This window comes from Haemaphysalis longicornis, unplaced genomic scaffold, assembly GCF_048455015.1.
Source record: "Haemaphysalis longicornis isolate Haplotype H1 unplaced genomic scaffold, Haemaphysalis longicornis Haplotype H1 scaffold_12, whole genome shotgun sequence".
Classification (NCBI taxonomy): Eukaryota; Metazoa; Arthropoda; class Arachnida; order Ixodida; family Ixodidae; genus Haemaphysalis; species Haemaphysalis longicornis.
Window position 1 is genome coordinate 47,662,749 of NW_027526225.1, and position 22,424 is coordinate 47,685,172.

Here is a 22,424-nt window from a genome sequence, read left to right on the forward strand (position 1 = left end):
TTCACTGAGAACACATCGATCAATCTGTCTCAAATTTTCACTGGAGATTGCATACTGCAAGTGCTCTGGACGGACATGCACATGACGCTATTGCAAAAAAGAAAACAAAAAAATTTGCTTACCTGCGGGAGCGTTGCATGTCGACGCGCCGAAATGCGGAACCACTGTTTCGCGCCTCTTTAGCAGCTCCCGAATAAACGTAGACAACTTCTGACACCTGCTGTTTGTAAGGGGCACCCTAACCTATTGAAATGCATTGCATCATAACGTTGGCGCGGATTAGTAAACCTACGTAAATTGAAACGCCTCGTGGGGATATGTGGGACCATATGGTCACACTCGTACCTAGTGGGTTAAGTGGGGACTGTGGTCTTCAGGACATTTTTGTGATTTTTTTAACCTATGTGCTTGACATTTACACATTGAGTGTATCTTTAATTAACATTCTGAGCACAAATATGCAGTCAGTTTTCGTCTAGGGGGGGTAGGATTCGAGTTGTACAACATTATGCCAACATGTTTCAGGCAATTGTTTCGTTATCTGCATAGCTTTCATTATCTATCTAATAGCTTTTATCCCTGTGTGCTCTATAAGGACAAGGGAGTGTAACTATACCACAGGAGTAATTTTATCATTGTTTCTGCAAATTCTGTAAACTTCATAAATGTCAGGTCATCAGTTACCACGTTTTTGTAAAGCTAACTGCGTAAAGTCTTGTGTCAGAAAAAAAAAAATTCTACATTTTTGTGGTTTTGTTGCACTGTTCAGTTCACAAGCTTTCGAATGCAGCAGAAATGATACAAATCAAACCAGTACATCCCAAGATATTGTACCCGGCAGCTGACCATGTGGTAAAAAAATTGGTTCTGAGAAAACAGGGCACAAAGTTCGGAAACATAGCCAAAAATGGCCATTTAGGCGACTTCAAAGGGCGACAGCTTTGTGAATGCTTGTGATACAGCTTTGATATTTTGCAGGTACATTCTTTGGTACCTGTAGACTGCAAGCAAAATAAATACAGAAAACTGATTTTTTGCAAATTTTCGACCAGTGTTCCCCTTTAAGTATATGGTTACCCTAGTTCAGTTTTCATCCCCTAAGTGCGGTGCCAATACCCTTGCCCTTTGGCTTAATCTCGCTGCTAGTCGCGGCTGTTTGAAGCCAGTGTTTGTTTTTACTGTTTTGAGCTCAATAAAAAAAGTCTGTTGGCCTGCGTTGTGGTTTCGATTGTTGCCATACCATCAGGTAGAATTTAACAAGACTTGTTGGGGGCTAGTTGGTTCATGACCCTTAAATATGGTTAGTTCATGTCTCTTAAACCAAGCGCCATGACTCATGACTGTTTCTTTTTTTTTTTTTTTGCACTTAACATATTTAAGCACCAGGTAGAAGGTTGTAGGCAACATTTGAGAACAGACGTTTGGTTCTATCACTTGTTCGCACACTTACCCAGCTCTTTTGTTGTCATGGGTAGCCAGTGAACTGTGAAAACTTGCTACACCCACTATGTTCGTAGGGAGGGGAGCATAGTTACACGTGTGGAGTTGTTTCTGCAAGTGTAATTTGGCCATTGGGAAAGAAGAAGGGGTAATCAGTGGCTTGCCAGTGTTGAATCCGTAGGCCAGAACAGTCAACACAGACTTCCTAGCTTTTGTGGCCAAAACATGCAGATTCTAACGCACGTTTCTTTTCTTTCCTTCAAAATTTTCCTCTTTAAACTTTTCCTGTTAAACATGCTTCAAATATAACACCATTTTTCCTAAACCATGATCTGCAATTCCACAAAATGCACGATAACACGTTCAGTTGGGCGGCGTAGGCACCATCATCATTGCAGCGGGCAGATGCATGGGCTGTGCTTTCTAGGAGTGCTGTATATCGAGTGCCCATGATCACACAGACGAGGATGCTCTCTTTGATGTAATAAAGGGACAAAATGGACATTAAAATAAAAGTGAGCTGGTGCGTTGTGTCTGTGCGTGCTGTTATGACTCAAATTTCTCAAGTACTGTATTCCCATCTGAGGACTGCCTTAGAGGCGTCCGATGAACACGAGGGTAGAAGCCAAGGGGGAGGGCCTGTTCTCTTCCATAGTTCCCGATCTCTGGTTTCAGGTCACTTTTCTCTACTTAATCCGAAGGTACTCTTGAGCATCATCTACGCTCCCCAGCCCCACATCAGGTGCGGTGGCCTAGGGCTCTGCCTAGCCTACCCCGGTGTGCCATTTGGATCCTGAAGATGGCTTGGAGCCACCAAGGACTACAGTGTCACTGCTACAATCTCTTGCGATGCAGCGAGTTTCATCTGCCCTCACCAGCTTCATTTTTTTGAGTCCAGGGGGGTTCTCTCCTGTCTCCAGAAAAAGGAAGCTTAGTAGTTCTGGTGTCACCCATGTTCCGTCTGATGGCACCGCCCGTGACGGGGACTGTGATGGGCATGTCTGAATAAATCACTTGTGACGCTGATGTGTCCGATTGTGACCCTGGCCACGACGCGCATAGCGCCCTGGCCAACTCAAAGCACAACAGTAGTGGTGGTGACCCTTCTTTCTTTGGTGCAGTGATCCAAACGTTATCCGATGTCAAGGATGAGCTACTAGACGCATCAAACGTCATTTTTGATGTCGACAATGAAACCATGTGGTTCTGCGAGGAAATTGACACGTCACGTCCGCTCCCTCGAAACTGCAGCCTCAACTCTATACACTCTCAACATATCGCAACGAGTGTGCAATTTCGAATCCACGGCAAAACCAGTCTCATTGCTATTATAAAATTGGTGAACAGCTTCGCAATATCCTAATTGTGCTTAATTAAGAACACTGTGGAATCCATGGCTCGTGGTACTAGTACAAGCACAGTGAAATTGTAGATTGAATCTCGTAGCGGTTCGGATGTGCAGTGCTGCTTCCACAAGGTGCTTTCCAACATCGCAAAGGTTCATGTGCGAGGTAAGGAGTAGGGTTGTGCGTGAATTGTGGTTTTTGTTTTGAAGTAAATGTGAAATGAATAGTATTGTTCAAATACTAGTGCAAATAAGAGCAAATATTGAGAGATTTCAGTCTGAAAAACAAAATTTGCGATACACTCTTTATCAGTGCGACATTCCATTTCCAAGTGCAAACTCTGCACTTCCAGTGCAATGCCGAACTTTAGTTGAATGAGGTTATCCTCTCCCAACCGCCCTTATCTACGAAAAGAATTCGTACAGCCGATCTGAGGGAGCACATTTCCAATAAAAAATTCGGCCGCCCTCACAGTTGAGATGTGAAGACTGAGGAAACGGCAGAGCTGGGGGTTTACACTAGCTTTAACTTGGCTTTTCTAAGATCTGCCCCCTTTTTTTACGAGAAAGATGGCTAAAAAGTAAAGCAGTCTCCATTCAAACTGAGGTAAATCAGTCCAGAATCCACCTTCCTGAAGTCCAGAATTGAAACTGCGAAAGTCCAAACCCAATGGCCACGCTATGAACCCAAAGAAAATGTTATGTGCCCTGGATGCGGTGATAGCAAAATCGGATAGATGCCGGTTTCATAATGCAGGATACCTAGGTTCAATTCCGACCAATGGAGGTGTTTTTTCTTCTTCTTCTTCTTCTTGAGACGTGAACCCCCAAGACCTGCTGTGTGGGCTCCTTGCCTCCTCATCACTTTTGCTCACGCTTCTTGGCGTAGCATTTTCCCCTCTGTCCACTTCTCTGGGCAGAATTTCCTGTTGAAGATTTACACGGACAGAGTTCAAACTTAAACAGCTTTGCTGTTAAGAGAATTCGGAAATATTATTGGGGGCTGAATGCAGGGCGTAAGCCAACTGTTAGGCTGCCCCAGGGGTTCAACAACCAGCTTGTTTCAGCAGCTGATCAAGAATATTGTGGCGGTGTTCAAAGCTACCGCTGCACGACGGGGCTAGGTCTAACGGGAAGTGTCTAACTCAGCCTGCACTGACTTTGTGGGAAACGTAATGTTGTACTTCGCTAGTGCTTAGAACGCTTTATCTTGGTAGCCAGAAAAGGTAGTCGCTCTTCCTATGCGCTCAAAAAAAAAAAAGGGAGCATTGTAGGTTAGAAATAATATCAGGTTTGCGCATCGTTTGGCAATAAAACCGGAAGCTATGTTCGTGTGCAGCTAGGCTATCTTATCCGGGAAGTATTGAGTGGGGCAACTTGAGCGCGACCACGTTACCAGGATGCGGAGTGATAATGAGGACGAGGGCAACGTTGGCCGACTGCCACTCTTTGCAAGCACTATTGGTTCCACTCAGACTCCTCAGCTGTACTGCGCCCGTTGTCAGCAAGGTGTTTCCTCGAACCTCAAACACCTAACCTTCTTTCTTCAACTTTCGCATCTCCTAGGGATCCTTTGCTCCGTGCTCTGCCCCCTAACTCGATCTCCTGATGTCCCCACTTACGAAGATGCCGATTTCCTACATGCTCTAGGTATTTTTTCAATCTAGAGTAGTGACGTGCGGTCCACACTTCCTCTCCCAAGATATCACAGATCATGTCGAATGAGTCCCGATCATCACGGACTGGTCACCACCTCCTCTTCCTCCTCCTCAACAACAGCCATGTGGCCCCCCCCATCGTAATAAATGTTATTCCATTCAATTCGTCCTTGTGCCCTTCACTGCATGTCACCAGTGCGTTGCGGGAAAGCCTGTCACCCCCCCCTAGCTCACGAAGGTGGTGGATGTGGTCAGTGGTCAATCAGATTGCACCTCAACCTCCTCCAACCCGCCGCGGTGGCTCAGTGGCTAAGGCGTTGCGCTGCTGAGCACAAGGTCGCGGGTTCGATTCCCGGCCGCGGTGGCCGCTTTTCTGATGGAGGCGAAAAGCAAAAACGCCCGTGTGTACGAGATTTCGGCGCACGATAAAGATCCCCAGGTGGTCAAAATTAATCCGGAGCCCTCCACTACGGCGCGCCTCATCGCCTGCGTTGCGTCGGCGTGTTAAACCCCACAATCAGTCAATCAATCAACCTCCTCCATATGATTTTTAAAAGGTATAAAAATATGTGTAATAAATTCATAACAGTTGACTGATAATATACATAACTATTAACTGAAGCTATTAGCTGGAATTTATCGCTTAAAATTAATCACATAACTAGTAACTTTCAAGAACGAGGAAAATAAAATAGTTTATAAATTCATAACAGTTGACTGATAATATACATAACTATTAACTGAAGCTATTAGCTGGAATTTGTCGCTTAAAATTAATCACATAACTAGTAACTTGCAAGAACGAGGAAAATAAAATAGTCCATAAACATTTATTCGCATGTTACGAGTCTGGAGGATCCAAGAGAAAAGCATGACCCAGCACCTCGCTCTCGTAAGGCGATGGAGCACGCTGTGAGCGAGGCAGTGGGCGCAGCTTCGTCGTCGTCTTCACCCCAGCTATCGCTTTCTGCCTGCGCCCATCTCATTTATTTACAACAACGAGATTTGTGGCACAATTGCCATCACTGCTTGCGATTTTCTGTTTTGCCTACATACAAAGAAATAGTACTTAGTACTTAAAGGAATGTGGGAATGTAGGATAAATATAAACATACTTACATGCTTTACAAGCATGGAAGCAAAAAACATGAAACTAAACAACTAATGAACTAACAAAGCACGGAGTGGACATTATAAACGTTAGAAGCGTGAAACAAACAACTTATGGGTGGACGTTTCATTTCGTTGTCGTCTTATCATCCAGCTTTTTTTTTTTTTTTTTCAATTTTTGTACACGTGCGACGGTTAGGGACAAGTCTTAAAACCTCTGCCTTTTGTGCCAATATATTGCATAGGAGCAGCTTGTAAACCTTCGTGTTCTGCGGATAATGGCAGCAAAATTAGTCACAAAAAAAATACGTCAAAATGTACTCGTGGGGAAAAAAGCGAGATTATACTTTGGTCAGGATAACAACAGTGTCAGAAAGCCAGTCCTACATGGTGCGAATGTACCTGCAAGTTTGCTGAAGCCTCATAAGCCCCCTCCCCCTTTCCTACGCCCCTGATCACAGGTGTTCAATTTGTGACCCATGCAGCGCTCAACTTAGTTCCGATTCATTCTTAAGATCTTAAGAACACATTTTCATTTGTGTTTATAGGGAAACTTGTTTTCAACAATGCAAAGTTTCATGCATGCGAGTTCACTGAGGCAACTAGCCCCCTGCGTTTTCAAACTTCGAAAATATTGGAAGTTTGCAAAGTGGGATTGCATGCCACATTAATCGCTGGATACTATTTCAGAGTTTTGATTATTCGCACACCTCTCAAGATCTGTCGAGCAGTATGCCAGCCAGTGACGAAAAAGAGAATGTCATCTTCAAGGGGCGATAAAGACGAAGTACAACTCCCTGTAATTTGAAAGTACTGATTTTCAGTACAGCACCCAGCACCATTTGAGCCACAAAAGATGTTTTTTAACCGAAAAAAAAAAAAAAAAGAAGAAGTATCGAAAAAAAAACTAGAATTTCGTGCTACAGTGACGTGTTAGGGCAAGAGGGAGATGTACTATGGGCCACCACTAAAAACATAATTTTCAGTGTCTTAAGAGCACTTCCGCATTCAAGTGATGCAATCAAACGGGAGTAGAAGCCCCACTACAATTGTCTAGTCGTGTATCTTCACAGTGGGTTAGTTTGGCGGCCACCAATCGCACATAGAAGATTGTGTGACGTCGTTGAAAAGTTGTCAGAAAGTGGTTTTGGGGTCACCACTGCTTCACGTGTTTTCTTTGTCATCTCCATTATTTGTTGGATGTTTTCGACGTAGTTTGTGTCATTGTCATTGGGACAAAGCAACCTTTCTAATGAACTAAACTTGTATTTTTTCTTTATGGCCCCTTTAATAGACTGCAGCGAAGACTGCCGTCGGCTTTTACGCTAGCCCGATTGCAACGCTTTGTACACCACACAGAGCCTATGTGGCAGCAGTGCTCGAGATTGGTTGGCATACTCGGCACTTGTTCAGAGCTTGTGTGGCTCGCTCTTTGAATGGCCCTTTTGTGTCAAGAAAAAAAGAGAGAGAGAGACTATTGTAGTTTTAACATGAGGAAGAAACACCGGGTTAAATTGCTTATTTCTAAACAGCCTTAAAGGCACAGAAAGTGTAATCATTCAGGTGATACCACAAGTTAGTATTCTGCCATTACTGTCTCTGTAAGGCAAACGGTAATAATAATAGACTTACTAGTTGCATTGTTTTTCATTTTGCTTTTTTCTTCTGCGCCGTTTGTAATGCTGTCACAGTGAGATGAAAGGCATCCTGTTTAGTAATATATATGTTGAATAAATATAACCGTACGCAGTCACAATAACTTATAAGTGTGCTGTCGGTAACACAACCCATTCCTGCATTAAAACAATGCAGGAATGAGGGTTGTGCATTACTGTACCATTTTCCAACCTCAGTGTCTCATAGACGATGAGAAAACACCGGAGCCAGGCAGTTGTAGAAATGTTTGTCACGCAATGTTTGGCAAGGGGCAAACAACGCATGAAATTAATTATACTTTTCCAAGAAGAGAGGAAATTGAGACAAAAGTGGTAAAGCCTGATGAGGCCTGAGCACCCGCTACAGTTGGCAGGGATAATGTAAAGGCCAAAAGCAGTTCATACATTAACGGAGTGACAAACATACCAAGACAATCTACAGTGCATGATGTACAGGGTTCCAGAGTTCCACATCTGCAGAGTCCCACCAGTGCAGAGTCCACTAGTGTAGTGTCCCACTAGTGCAAAGTCTTGTTAGTACAGAGCAGAGTAGTGCAGCGTCCCACCAGTGCCAGGCACACTACCCCAGAGCACACTACTGCAGAGTGCACTAGTGCAACTGTGCAAGTCGTGCAGAGTTGTCCCACTGAATTGTGTGCAACTCCCCCTTCCAGTGTGCGGCTTAGCAGCTGTTTCGTTGTAACGCCGACCAACTCGCTGGGTGCAGAAGTGCATCGTCGGCAGCCCGACCGACCGGTCCCCCTCCCTCGGTGAACAGGTGCAGGTGGTGGACGTGCAGCAGCAGCCGCGCATGTGCGCGCGCAAGAGCGTCTACCTGCTGGGCGGCTGCCACCGGCACGCGGGCATGCGCTTTGGCGAGGGCTACAGCCTGGCCTCCGTGGACCGGCTGGACCCGGCCCGCTGCCAGTGGGGCCTGGCCAGGGCCCCCTCGGCGCTGGCCCCCATGGCCCACCCGCGCTCCGGCCTGGGCGCCGCCTCCCTCAACCAGCTGGTGTACGTGGCCGGGGGCGAGAGCGACTGCCTCATCCTCGACTCGGCCGAGGCCTTCGACCCCGTGGCCAACCGCTGGGACGCCATCGCGCCCATGCTCCAGCCCCGATGCATGATGGGTACGGGTGGGCCGCTGCGCAGCTCTGTTGTCTTAGGCGAAGAGAGCTTTGTTCAGTGGGACCGACGGCGTTCTGTCAAAAAACGAATGCAGTTCGCCATAGACCTGATGGTTGACCGAACAGTTGACCGAACTGACCGGACACACAGCCTGTGTGTGTAACAGGGCTTCCGTTGTTTCAAAATCGTTACTTGAAAATCTTGAAAAAGGAACAGTTCCACACAAGACTATACACGCATCGATCATGAAGGAGGAGTACAACAGTGTACCTTTATCTCATAAACCACGTATCGATATAAATTTAGATCGTTTGTATATGCATTTATTAGTGCACGAAAAATCTTCACATCGGTGAGTTTTTTGTCCGCAATTTGGGTCTTTAGAGGTTTGATGTTTGATTGGACACATTTTCAGCGAAAGTTAAACACACTCCTTAGCTTTTGCGCTTCTCGTGACTTTCTTTAGGAAGAGATGGTGAATTTTTGAAGCACATTGGTATGTCTTCGAAGAAGACTGCAGCGCAACAGACGGGACAGAATGTGAAGAAGGCAAGCACTTACACTTGTGTTTGTCTTCTTCTCCTACCACCTCAGCTGCTGCGCTGCATCTTTGTGTCCAACTTACGCACCAAGCAGCCCAAGTTTCAATTCTTCTGAGTTTTTTTAAATGCAGAGCATTTCTTTAACTCACGATGTCACCCGGCGTTGTCGGCGTGCCTCGGCGTCCGCAACAGCCGTTCCAGGTGCGCCCTCTCCCCCACTCCTCCTCTCCCGCATCACGCTACCCTCCTCGCTCTCAACAACAGGTCCGCACCCCTCCCCCTACACTATATAAAAAAATAATACTTACCGGCGCCTGGTTTCGATACCACGACCCTGCGGGCGGAACGCAAGGTACATGGTGCTCTACCCACTGCGCCACAAAGCCGACACAGAATGAAAGGCTACGAACGCGCCTTATATCCTTGACTCATTCAAACTACGTCAAGAAGCTGCTGATACAACGCATTCACTACCTGTGGGCGGAACGCGAGGTACATGGTGCTCTACCCACTGCGCCACAAAGCCGATACAGAATGGGAGGCTACGAACGCGCCTTATATCCTTGACTCATTCAAACTACGTCAAGAAGCTGCTGATACAACGCATTCACTACCACCAACTCCCCAAACACTAAACGTTAACGCAATACACCCACCCCCTATGCAACGCATTTACTCGAGTCCCCCTCGCGGGGAGATGGGCCCTTTTTTCGGGCTGCTTAAACCCACAAATTTTGGTCTCTCTGTCTGTCTGTCTGTCCCAGGATTCAGCCTTCCAAAAGTTGAGATGAATTCTCAAAGAAGACGCTTATATAGGCAAACCATTACCACACTGCTAAATCTGGTGGCAGTGTTCATGCTTAATCAACATCAACATGGTTCTGCAAAAAGACAACATTAGGCATATCTGAAGCAGAACATCAGCACATCACTAGTACTACACCATCATCATAATCATCACCAGCCTATCTACGCCCACTGCAGGGCCTCTCCCATTAACCTCCAATTACCCCGGTCCTGTGCTAACTGCGACCAATTTATCCCCGCAAACTTCTTGATCTCATCTGCCCATCTAACTTTCTGCCGCCCCCTGCGACGCTTGGCTTCTCTAGGGATCCACTTTGTTACCCTCAATGACCAGCAGTTATCCTGCCTTTGCATTGCATGCCTTGACCACACCCATTTCTTCTTCCCAATTTCTACTAATATGTCCTTAACACACGTTTGTTCCCTGACCCACTCCACTCTCTTCTTGTCCCTTAACGTTACCCCTATCATTTTCTGCTCCATTGCTCGCTGCGTCGTTCTCAATTTAAGTTGAACCCTCTTAGTGAGCCTCCAGGTTTCTGACCCATGGGTGAGTACAGGTAAGATGCAGCTGTCATACACTTCCTTCTTCAGGGACAATGGTAGGCTGCCATTCATTATCTGAGAATATGTGCCGTATGCACTCCACCCCCATTCTGATCCTTCTAATTTTCTCTGCCTCATGGTTGGGATCCGGGGTAACAACTTGGCCTAAGTAGGTATATTTGCTTACCACTTACACTGCCTTGCCACCTATGTCAAACTGCTGTGCTGTCTCAAGGTTATTGATCATTGGCCTCCCATGGATATGCCAATTCAGTACTACACTGCGTTCTCCTTAATCAGGGGTGGAACAGCTGCACCATTTGCACCATTGAGTGCCAAACTTGTGTACCTGCGCCATCCTGCGCCAAACTGCCCCTATTGCTCCAAAGTCAGTTATGAGCGCCGTCCTGCACCACAGAGCCCGAATTTAGCCGTAAGATACGACCACCATGGTGCCCCGTGCTGGAAAGCTTAAGCTGAAACATTCATTATGTTTTCTGTTTCAATGAAGTTATGGCTTCGGTTTCATCAAAGATACATGAGCGGCTATGGAAGGTGGCTTTTTTTTTTTTTATTGCACTATTTTGCCACAGGGCATCAAAGGAATGGAAAGATAAAAAAAAAACCAGAGCAGCTGTTGGGCTTTTTTGCTGAGACTGGCCTCCACTACAGCATTCTGCAGTGCATGAAGGTGGCTTTTGCAGGCACTACCCGCACTACACGCCTTCTCCGCATTCTGTTTGGGTTTATTTGTGTCACATTTGATCGGCATTTTTTTCCGGTGCCGGTCGCTGCGCCACAAGCAATTGAAAATGATGGAAAGTGAGCCAAATGGTTTGTGTCACATCGCAAACAGATAGGTGACAATAATACCCCCTGAAATGTAGTTTATTGGAGGTGAACATCAATTTAGTTTAACATTTTTTACAAGCATAGCTGCATGTATTGAACAAACGGGGTCTTGGACTCTTTGCTTTGCTTTCACTTGTTAATTGAGTTCACCTTTGTTGTGACGTATGTACAGTGCACAACACCCTTGTCTATAACACTGAGTTCAACTTCAACTAGTTACCTTTCAAAACTACAGACTCAAACTTTTCACAAAAAAGGTTGAGGTGAAAATACATGGTTAAGACTTCATAACGATGCAATAGTTTTCTTCACATGCTTTTCGGCCGAGGCGAAAGTATGAAACCTGTGTTATAGACAAGTGTGTTGCCGTCTGCACTAATTTTCACCTGAGAACCTGAGAACTTTGAGGTTAGCTTTGCTTATGTGGAGCATGGTCCAGCATTGTGTATTCTAACGCGGTCTCGTTACAAAGTCTATGGGGTATGCACCAGTCCTTGTGTGTGACCCCGTGCTGTTGACTGGTGTGCAGGGATGTGTGCCCTGAACGGCTACCTGTATGCGGTGGGCGGCTGGGTTGGGGCCGAGCTGGGCGACACCATCGAGAGGTACGACCCCGAGGTGGACACGTGGCGCATCGTCACCCACATGACTGCGGGCCGCTACGCCATGGGGGTGATCGCCCACGAGGGTACGACGTCCTCTCTCTCTCTCGCTGTTACAGCACCACTCCTCGTTCTCCTTCCATTTTTTGTTGGGGAGAAACATTCGGGGGTTGAGATGTGTCTTTTTGCAGCGAAACTGTCTTGCACTAGTTTCTGGCCAAAGTGTCGTGCGTCTATCCGGTTGTGTCGATAAACAGTCGCATGCGCTCGCTCCATTGGAAGTGCTCTGTAGCTCTCAATCTTATGTAGTTGTCTTAAAAAAAAATTGCAGTAAAATTGGCTGCTAAGATGACTCTCATTATGCCGAGTTCCATATACTTGCCATTATTAGTTTAACAACGTGTGGGTACGAGCGAGTTGGTAATCCATTGTAACTCCGTTAAGCGGAGTAAAGGAAACACAGGATGAGGGAGACAAGGACGAACGCTCGTCCTTGTCTCCCTTGTCCTGTGTTTGCTTTACTGCACTTAACGGAGTTATAGTTATTAGTTAGTTCTCAGGGAAGTTGTTACGGAATTCCTGTGTGCTGTCAATAAATGGCTGTCTACGGAGAGAGTAGGGTCACAGAAAATGGCTGTAACTCTTGCTGTTTTATCGAAACCTTAATAATGATGATGATGATGAGTATGAGGCAATAATATACTGATCTCACTGCCATAACCCCATGTTAGGGGTCAATGCTTTCATCCTGCTGGGGACTTAGAATCTTAGAATGACGATTATGCTGCTGCTGATGATGATGATGTATAAGAGAGACAGTGATTTCACTGCCACCCGTGGTTCAGGGCTGATCTACATTGTCGGGGGCTACAACGAGCTCAACTGCGAGCAGTCCCTGGTGGAGTCGTACAACCCGGTGACCAACGAGTGGCAGACGCTGGCCCCCATGCGTGTGCGCCGGGCCTACCTGGGCATCGCCGTGCTGCACGAGCACATCTATGCGGTCGGGGGCAGCAATGACACCGCCCCCGCGCTCAGCTCGGTCGAGCGCTACTCCATCGAGGAGGTGGGCTGCTTCTTCTTTCTTTTCTTCTTCAAAATTTTGAATGCTTGAAAAAGCTAGGGAACCAACACATCCACTAGTACTTAGATTAGGGGCCTGCAAAGTAGCTCAGCCAGAAATGACTGCTCCATGCCCGTCAGATGACTCGGATGCTTGCTCGAAAGATTTTTTCTCTCTTTCCCGGTCTTGGCGTTCTTTGACCACTGGAAGTACATCATTGCAACGATGGAGCGGCTATCGGCCAGCTTGCCTTCAGTTCCAGCAATGAACGCATTCGAAAGCCACTTAATTTAAAAAAAGATGCCACAAGAGCAAAGCAGAAAGGAAGGTGTATCTGCTGCAACGAGCACATCACTCACTGCCGCTACGGGCTGGCGATAACTATAGATTTCGCGGTGCTTCCAGGTGCAAAGGAAAGAGGGAAAGCGTTTATCGGAAGTGTTGCAGGGTCCCTTTAATTCGATGGAAGGATGAATAAAGAAAATTTGGATGCAAAGAGTGGATTTGGGCTGCCGCAGGACAGGAGCAGTCACTCGGTTGAGGCCTTCATCTGGCAGTGGACTTAGATAGGCCGAATGTTGATGATGAAGAGGATCAGGGTGATGATGATGATGATGGTGTCAGTGGAGAGCTTTCCCGTTGTAGTGCACGCAGTCCAACGCTGTGCCACTTGCCGTGCAGAACCGGTGGACGGAGCTTCCGCCCATGAGCACGCCGCGCGTCGGCGCCTCAGCGGTGGGCGTCAACGGCCGCCTGCACGTCATGGGCGGGCGCCGACCGTCGGGGCACCACGACCGGGTCTTCGCCCCCTGTGGACCACCGCTGACCCTGGACTCGACCGAGACGTACGACCCCGAGGTCAGCATGTGGTCCAAGGGGACGCCCATGCCCCTGAGTCGGTGCTACGCTGCCGTCGTGGTCATGTGATGAGGCGTCGTAACGCCACGCAACCCCTTTTTCTCGGTGACGTGGGGGGTGTTTGTGGACTTCAGTTGGAAGCAGATTCTCCCCGATTCCCCCTCTCTTTCTCCTTAGGAACCATCGCTGACTTCTTTGTGGCCTCTTCTTCTTCTTTTTTTTTTTTTTTTTTTTTTTTTTTTTAAAGGAATGAGTGGGAGTGAGACGTAAGACTTCTGTGAAAACCGAAGCCACCCCAACCTCTTGCTCCTCCCTTCGTGTGCTCATCTCTGCCGCATTTTTGCCCTCTCTTTATGGCCGTGCCAGCTTGTTGAAACGCTGCCAGGAGCTGTTCCTCTCAGACCGGTGCTCTGTGCATTGCAGTGGGTGGTGTCCATTCCCGAGTCGGTGCTTGTTTTTCTGACCACTTTGTACATACTACCTTATTTCGCTGGCTGTGTGAGCGCTCTCTCTCATACCGTGGACTTGCTTTGACAGGGTCGTGTGAAAGGACGTGTGCTGCGCAGACTGGAACCCGAGCAAATAACTTGGGGTGTTCCTGTTCTTTCTTGATGTGCCTGTATGCATGCATGTGTTTTCTGCATCTTTGGTTGATGTTGAATTTGTGTGTTTGTTATTCAATGTCTGTCGTCTTACAAAAGAGGCTGTGCAGAGTGATACTGTGCTCGGGAATTCTCGGCGGCTTGAAGAGAGGCACGTAACTCTGTCTTTTAGTTTTAGTCCGCCTTTGGAGGATGGACGTTTGACCCGAAAGCCGAGCGTGAACTGAGCGTTGCTTTTTATTGATTTCTCAGAAAAAGAACTTTAAAAATATCTAAACCCGTTCAACCACTCTGTGAAGGTGAAGCTTCTTAGCGCGTGACATAGGTGTGAAGCCAAGCTGTGAGCGAATTTTATTTCTTTAGCGTTGATGGCAGTTCTCGCTCACGCTGAGAAAAAAAAATGCGCTGAACCCCGTCTTTTGTTTCTCCCGCACTCAGAACGCTTCATCCTGTAATATGAGTGACGTGTTCGCGGCTCATGCCGCTCTCAAGCTCAAGTCTTGAGATCCTTTCACGACAAATACGAACATCCCAGTAGGATCTATAACTGCACGGTCACCGTTGAAATCATAAGCCATTTGAAACGTAAGGGGGATGCTGTGGAACGATTTATGCTTCAAAGATGCAAGGAGCCTCAAGTGTTTTCGTTAGTTGACAGACAACAGAAATACAAGCAGCTTAGCTTAGAATTTTAAGCCTTCCTTTTCTTACCGCTGGTGGCTTTCCTGTGCGGTGGTTGTTCTGACTCAGCTGACATTGCACCAGTGGTGAATTTCCCATTGACAGCGCACGTTTGTGCGAGTGTGTTTTGGCAGTCTTCACTGCTCTAAGGCAAACGTTCCATCTGCTTTCTCCCGGGAAGTGACAGTTGGCGAATGGTGGAGCTGACATGCATAGTGTTTGGCAATGGGTGATCCTCTTCAAAGCATTGACTGCGTTTGACTCCACTTGAGCCAAGCTTGCAATCCTCTTGGCCGAAGTTGTGATCTTGAGCAGGTGGCAAAAGCTGTGCAAGAAGGCTGACGGTTTGTGGTCGCATGAGGTATTCAAAATACTAATTCTGGGAGGAACGATTGAAAAACATTTTTGTAACTATCTGTCGGAGCACAATGCTGCAGTTACCCGGTGTTTCATACATTGCATCCCGATGGAGGCTTCTCATCATTTCGAGGCATTTTCGGCGCTCTAAAAGGCACTTTAGTGCTCTAAGGGTCACTTCAGAGCACTGGAGGCTCTTTCAAGCCTACAGTAGCTTTTAGGGAATGTACTAACCGGGTTTGCTTGCTCTAAATCTTTGCTCACTGAACATGCCTGATTAGGCTTCCCTTTTAGGGGAGCTGGTGTTGAGAGTAAGGAACGCGAACTACAGATAAACAATGCTGCCACATTTAGAGAGGGGGGAACTGGAATTTAGACCCTTTGTTTTTGATACCTTTGCGAATTTTATTGTTTAAGGAACAGGCAGAAATGGTGCAGTAGGCATCTGTGTTGGATGGCTTTAAATTTTGAGAATCTAAGCGCCCCCGCCGCAGTGGCTCAGTGGCTAAGGCATTGTGCTACTGAGCACGAGGACGCAGGTTCGATTCTTGGCCGCGGCAGCCGCTTTTCTGATGGAGGCGAAAAGCAAGAACGCCCATGTGTACGAGATTTCAGCACACGTTAAAAGATCCCCAGGTGGTCAAAATTAATCCAAAGCCCTCCACTACAGCACACCTCATCGCCTGCATTGCGTCGGTGCGTTAAACCCTGCAATCAATCAAGAATCTAAGCGCGTCCTGTCGAGGGTAGCGACTTCAAATATATGTCTCCTCTAGTTGTGCGGGCATGCTTGCATCACCTGACTGTGCAGCCATATTTTACAAAAATGCATCGATTTTCTTTTTTTTTTTTTTTAGCCATTGCTTCAAGTGGCACGTGTTGTGGCTTATTTGCCGGTGCGTCTTTTTTTTTTATTATTCGAAATATTCTTGTTCGATATACACAAGTTGGAGTGTGTTCACTTTCACATTTTTGCTGTAAAGTGGATTATTTTTTTGTGCCCCTTGAATGATTGCTTCTCGCACAAAAACGCATTGTCTTACGTGGTGTGGGCTGCAGTATATTTTTCCTCTCTGGCTTCCTCTGTCTATCTTGTGCAGGCAGTTGATAAGGCAGCTAATCACGCTAGTACTAAGAGGCATCCACATATAGTCAACTCCGGTCTGTATGGCTTGCGTGCAGGTAAACTCAGTTTGTAGAGTTTGTAGCGTTGGCAGTAAGCCCTGGTAGATCTCGTTGAAGGTCCATTTTTCAGGTGGTTCCAGCGTCGGATCTTGGAGTGATATTTAGCATCTGGATGGCAGCATGTGCAAGTGTGGACTTATTGTGATGGACCAATTGTTCCGGCGGTTCTTGGGACTAGTCTTGTGTAAATTGAGTGTCGGTGTTGGTGTGGTTTGCTTGAGGAGTGCCGTTTCGTGCGAAAGCTTCGGCGAAGGTTGCGGGAATTAGTGAATGTTTCAGAGTGAGAAGTTGTCAGCATTTCGAAGAGACTTGTGAAAATGTCTCGGGGCATTTGTGACTGGAACGGAGACTTTGAAATTGCTTGTTTAGTAGGGTTCGCATCCAACAAACTGGCCTTAAAATAGGAGCATAACAGGTGACACAGAAAGGTCTGTTTTTCATCGCTTGTAATGATTCTTTTAAGCAATGCCAAGGCTTGTTTTATGGTGTCAGGCTTGTACATTTCTGTGCTAGAGGTAGTGAAGCAAGAAAAGGCTATGAAGAAACATGGGGTTTTTGCAATACGAAAGAAAAATGTTTGTATAGTACACCGTCTAACTTCCAGCACTCCTGGAAGCAATCTTTATGTAGATTAAAGGGGCACTAAAATGAATCTGTCAGTCTTATCTGTGGCTTCATTGTGACATTTAATCCATTTTATTTGTTATTCAACTATTTCACGTAACTCTGGAGTCTTAGTTTATCTGTAATGAGCGGCAGAATGTAGGAGATAAAACGCCATCATTTCTGGTTGCCGCACCAACTACCTGATGATATCACACTAGTTTTGATTGTGTTTTCATGCTATCCCAGCCACCAAACTTTTCATTTTAACTAGTATGATGTAAGGGACAGATTTCGCTTGTTCATGCACGCGGTAAACATGCTATCAAATCTGCTAAATTTTCCGCTGAAGATTTGCGAATGCGCATCATCATAGTCGACCCCTAGGAAATCTGTTGAGAATTAGCATGCCCTGGGGGGCATTCTGCAAGCCCACTCGAATATTCAAAAACAGTACACTACTACCCCTTTGTTATTGAAAAGAATGTCATACAACCAATGGGTACTCGCAGTTTTGACTTAAGGGGCAAAAATTTGGTGCCTTATTAAATACCTTAAAAGAAAATGTTAGTCCACTGACCCTTAAAAAAAGGTTGAGAGGATTGAGGGACGCCTAAAGACAAGAAATGAGCATCTTTGATGAGGGAACAAACTTGGAACAGCAGGGAACAGGAGCAGTTGAAGGTCTATGCGAGTGTTTATTGCAGTGGGCATAATAGGCTGATAAGTATGATGCTGATGTCATAGGCAATATCAAACACACTTTTCTTCTGTAAACGTGCATGTAAGTCAACTGGAAAAACATGACATTTAAGCCACACATAAATTTTAACCTGGTTGCAGAATTGAATAATGTTTACAGCTGACTTCAGTGTCTTTAACAGCATTAACAAAGGCCGTTTTTTGCATGACTGTGGCTTTCTTTTTTTTTTTTTTTTTTTTTCACGTTTCTGCAATCAAAATTCATAATGCATAATCCAAAATTCACAATCCCACCCCTTTGCTTTGTTAAAGGGGTTCAACTTGTTCCTATGCAAGGACTGCAAGCTTGTCGGTGCTTCCTGGCTTCAAGTTTGTCCCATGTGAACAAGTTCCCTAGATCTCCAATGGCTATAACCCTGAACTGGTGGCACTATTTTAGGTGCTTAGTTTTGGGCAGAGTTTAATTAAGCAGATAAATCCAAAGTTTTTCCGATCTTACTGGCCTCTGTCGACACTGCCTTTTCAACTGCACTGAACTAATCACCCTTGAATCTCAACCGTTACTTACTTTTAGGTGGTGTTCATTTCGTCATCGTCGAAAAGTTCTTCCAGCAGGGTGGGGGTTTAACCTATCACTCTTCTTTCTATGTCTGCCAACTATTAACTGCCGTATTTTCCAGCATATAACAGTCTTGGCTGCTTTTCTTCCTACACCACATGTTAGGTTCTTAGTGTTGGTTTTGCGTGAACGACTGTTGTTTGAAAATTTCTCCGTACATTGTTTGTGTTTGTCGGACGGAAGGTTCCAAGGGGGGTAGTGTATGTGGCGAAATGGCGTTACGCCCATTATACTGTCATTATTTCAAAGGCTCTCTAAACAGTTGCGCTCGTATCTAGAATGCTCTTTTGATAAGCACTGCCAATACGCACGTGCGTTCATCTCATCTCGGGCAACGCGCTTTTCCCATGTCGCTTTGATTTCATCTTAACAGTGGGCTCATTTGATTGACGTGCAATTTAGTGCAAGCACAGTGTTAAAACAGTGCGTATAAAGGGAGAAAAAAGAAAAAAAGATGCAGAAGAGTGTGTTGTCGAAGTGATTTTGCTGGCAGGAATGAAACTAAATGCGACGTTCCCTTTGCTGTATTGCATTTTTGCAGTAGCTGACCTTTGCAACTTCAAAGTGGGTGTAGGTAAACGGTGCTTACATTAAGGGTAAAAAAAAAATGGCCGACGGAATTTTTGTGTCGGTTCTGCTGATAATGCGAAGCACTGTGTCACAGGAGGTGAAATTGTGTTACTAAATCATTTGCTTCGTGGTTATGAACTTATCTCGGTGGTTAGAAGCTCTGGCCACTTGTTATGTCTCATCTCACAATTGGACTGCGGCTGAATCGCTGGTTTTGTTTTTAATAGAGGCTTTTGTTTTGTTTTTAATTAATAGAATGTGGAATGAGAGAAGGGTTGCATACTCCCGTACGTAAAAAGCTTATTGTTATAGTTGAGGTCTCTTGACTTTCAAGGCATTTTGTGACTTGTCTGCGAGAGGCAACTAGCAATTTGAATTGCCGTTTCGAAGTCTGTGGTTTGGGTTTGGGTCTGTGGTCTGGGTCTCTGCGGTCCTTGTCTCCGGAATTTCCAAAAAGACTGAACGGTTGCATTTGTATACCTTCTTTCGTGCTGTTCGATCACTGTTGCTTACTGAAGATGTGTGATTGTGTGTGTGCGTGTTTGTGATAGGTGTGAATTTGCAGCATGTTGTTTTATCTAGTCTCTTCATGATGCAAGTCGCCAAGATGGTGCAAAAAATGCAAAAAAAAATGTGATGTGACCAACTCTTAATAAGTGTCTCTACCTTTATGGTTCTTGGTGTTTGTACGGCCTTTGTGCAGCATTTGTCATGACGCCAGTTTCCAATGCAAAAAAAAAAAAAAGGGAAAGAAAAAAACAATGTGATGTACTTTGTGACTTTCCTGCTGTTGTTTTAGCCTTTTTGAGCTGGCAAAATTTTTTGCCCCTTTTCCTGTTCTCTTTTTGCGTGTTCTGCGTTGTTGGCCGTCTAGTGTGTCCTTTGCTGAGGTCTAATGATTAGTCAGGCTTGCCTTTAGTGCCGGTGCTTTTAAGTCCCTGTGGGTGGCACATTTTTTTTGTGTATGTTTGAGAGTTGGGAAGCTTTCCTCAAAAATGATCTTTTTAGAGGCAAACCTTTGTGATCTGTAGCTCGTGACGCTTCCCGTAACTTACTTGCGAGTGTCAGACCTGAAACAAGAAACGGTTACTAGCTCTAGGTTTGGTCGAGATGCAACTGCCGAGTGAAAGCGAAAAAAGGAAAAAAAAAAAGTGTCATGAAATGATCAAAAACATGCGTAAATGCAAAAAAAAAAATGCGGTGTCAGTAGTGCATGTTGTATCTCTTTAGAAAATGGCTTTAGAACTGGTTTTGAGGAATTTATGCATGCTGTTCTACGTTTGTTAAAGGATTTCAGATGACTTATACCTGTATGGTGCTTTTTTTTTTAGGGTAGGAGGGTGGCCAGTTTGATTTGTCGAGACAGCCAAACGTTTTGCTTATTATTCACTGTAAGAAACATTTTTAAAACAAGAAAAAAAAGGGATTTTGGTGATTTTATTGTAATCCTGTATTATTTTTGCATGTTCTGAAACATTATTTATAATTGAAGGTTGGGTTTCGTGTTCATGAAAAAAAAATTATGTAGACAATGTATGTTTACTATAGTTGTAAAATTTTGCTTTGTGTCATTGTCAGAGAAAAATATACCAGTGAAATTGTTTGTCGCCTATGAGAAGGTTTTGATGTTTTAGAGCAGCTTAATGCCACAATGCTTGTCGCATTTTTGTAGAGTGCACTGCTTTTAGCATTTTCAGTGCCGTTGACAGCAATTAATTTTACAGAAATTAACAAAATTTCATTCATTCTTTTTTTTTAATAAGCTGAAGGCTACTTCTTTGCAAGGCTTACAAAAAATTTTTGGAATTGTTTTTGAAAGTGCCAACTAACGAAAATGGCATTTAGATGTTAGCTAGAGCAGAGCAAGCATATTACAAAAGTTGTATGCACAGAAACTGTTTAAAAAAAAAGGCATTCTTTTGTTGCGTAAAGTATTGGTTGGTTTTGAAACAGAACAGTTCTTTTCAGAAATTTCAATCCACTGTTAGATTTATTAATAACGTAAGTGTTTTTGAGTGACTACTTGAAAGTGCCCCGGTGGAAGGTTGTACATTTATTTCGATTGGAAAAATATTGAATTAGTTTGAAAGTGTCGCGTTGCTGTCGTATGCCAAAGAAGCAGGGCCCTTTCATGAACTTTCGCAAGAACATTATGCAGATATTGTTTTACGAGTGCTGATTTCTGCTCACTGAAAGTGCAAAAAATAAGCATTCTTAGCACTTCTTTTCACTGAAAGTGCAAAAAATAAGCATTCTTAGCACTTCTTTCTTTAAAGGGACAGCCTACTGTTTTTTTGTGGAATGCATGTCCTGTAGCTCATATGAAAGCCAGTGTTTTACATGGTGGGGTAACCACAATTAAGTAAATTTGAAGAAATAATTTTAATTTGGCACCAAACTTTCCACAGCTTGAAAGGTGGTGCCATGTAGTGTCCAAACGCGACACTACTGCTCGCACGCAAACAGTCTTGTTTCAGTTTTAATGCGCGAGTCTATTATCACATAAAAAGATAGGCAAGACTGCACTTGATGATTGGGGACAGAAGTGTGCTGCTGTGTTGCTCACTGCCAAGGTTGCCAGCATTTGTTTTTGGCAGCATATTCAAAGCTGGTCGATCTGAAAAATCTGCTTTCAAATGTCGTAGAGCCCTGTGAGGGAAACTGTTTCAGTTCAAGAGGTGTTCAAAGTTTATCATTTGCGATAGAGGGGGACATACTCCACGAAAATCGGTTGTCGGTCCCTCTAAGCCAGACGTTCTGAATTGTATCGGGTGAAGCCGTTAGGGCAAGGAGTTTACCTTGAGTGTGGCAGACTGGGATGTCGTAAACCTCGGTACCACCCGCTTTACTTGCCAATGCTGCACTACCTGTGCCCGTTGCGTGACGTTTTCAATGCAACTCTCAACCCTCCCACCCCTGTCGCGCACTGGTGTAAGCGTTCTGTGAGACAAAGAAAACAAGTACAAAACCTACGCTGTAAAAAAATACAAAATAGTCTAATAAATGCTTTGTACAAAGCCTCGCGCACTGTTCCCTGTCTCCGTACGTTTAAGGGGGGCACATGGGTCTTTGATTAAAAAGTTTATTTTTACAGTTATGATGATAAAAATTCGGGGGCATTTGTACTTTTTCATTGCAATTGTAGATATAAAATGTTTTTGTGTGAAACGACCATATTCAAATTTATTTGGGTTTTTATATTTGATTTTTTGACAGCCTTTGTAAACAAACAGCTGGAGGGATGCAGCTGAACAAGGTTCCAGTGAACTGTGCCCAAATCAAGGAGTGCAATAAGAATAACATTATCATTCCATCTGTCCTGTAGCAGAAGTTACAACTGTGTGAAGTTTGGGCCTGGAAGGCAAAACCGGTTTTTCTGGTTTCCACCTGTCAAGCCAAAACTATAATTTTAGTCTTATTGCTTTCCTTGATTTGGGCCCAGTTCACTGGAACCTTGTTCAGCTGCATCCCTCCAGCAGTTTCTTTACAAAGGCTGTCA

At 45.0% G+C, this 22,424-nt stretch overlaps 1 protein-coding gene across 1 annotated transcript in view; it reads left to right on the forward strand.

Annotated features, from left to right (window-relative positions):
* The window catches only part of LOC144162607 (actin-binding protein IPP-like), a 53,654-nt gene extending 31,706 nt beyond the window's left edge, over nucleotides 1–21,948 (forward strand). Inside the window, exons 6-9 of the mRNA XM_077693217.1 lie at nucleotides 7,987–8,338; nucleotides 11,613–11,771; nucleotides 12,531–12,751; nucleotides 13,430–21,948. Of these exons, the coding sequence (XP_077549343.1) occupies nucleotides 7,987–8,338; nucleotides 11,613–11,771; nucleotides 12,531–12,751; nucleotides 13,430–13,675 (978 nt within the window). The 3' untranslated portion in view covers nucleotides 13,676–21,948. The remainder of the gene's footprint in view (nucleotides 1–7,986; nucleotides 8,339–11,612; nucleotides 11,772–12,530; nucleotides 12,752–13,429) is intronic.
* The last annotated feature ends 476 nt before the right edge of the window (nucleotides 21,949–22,424 follow it).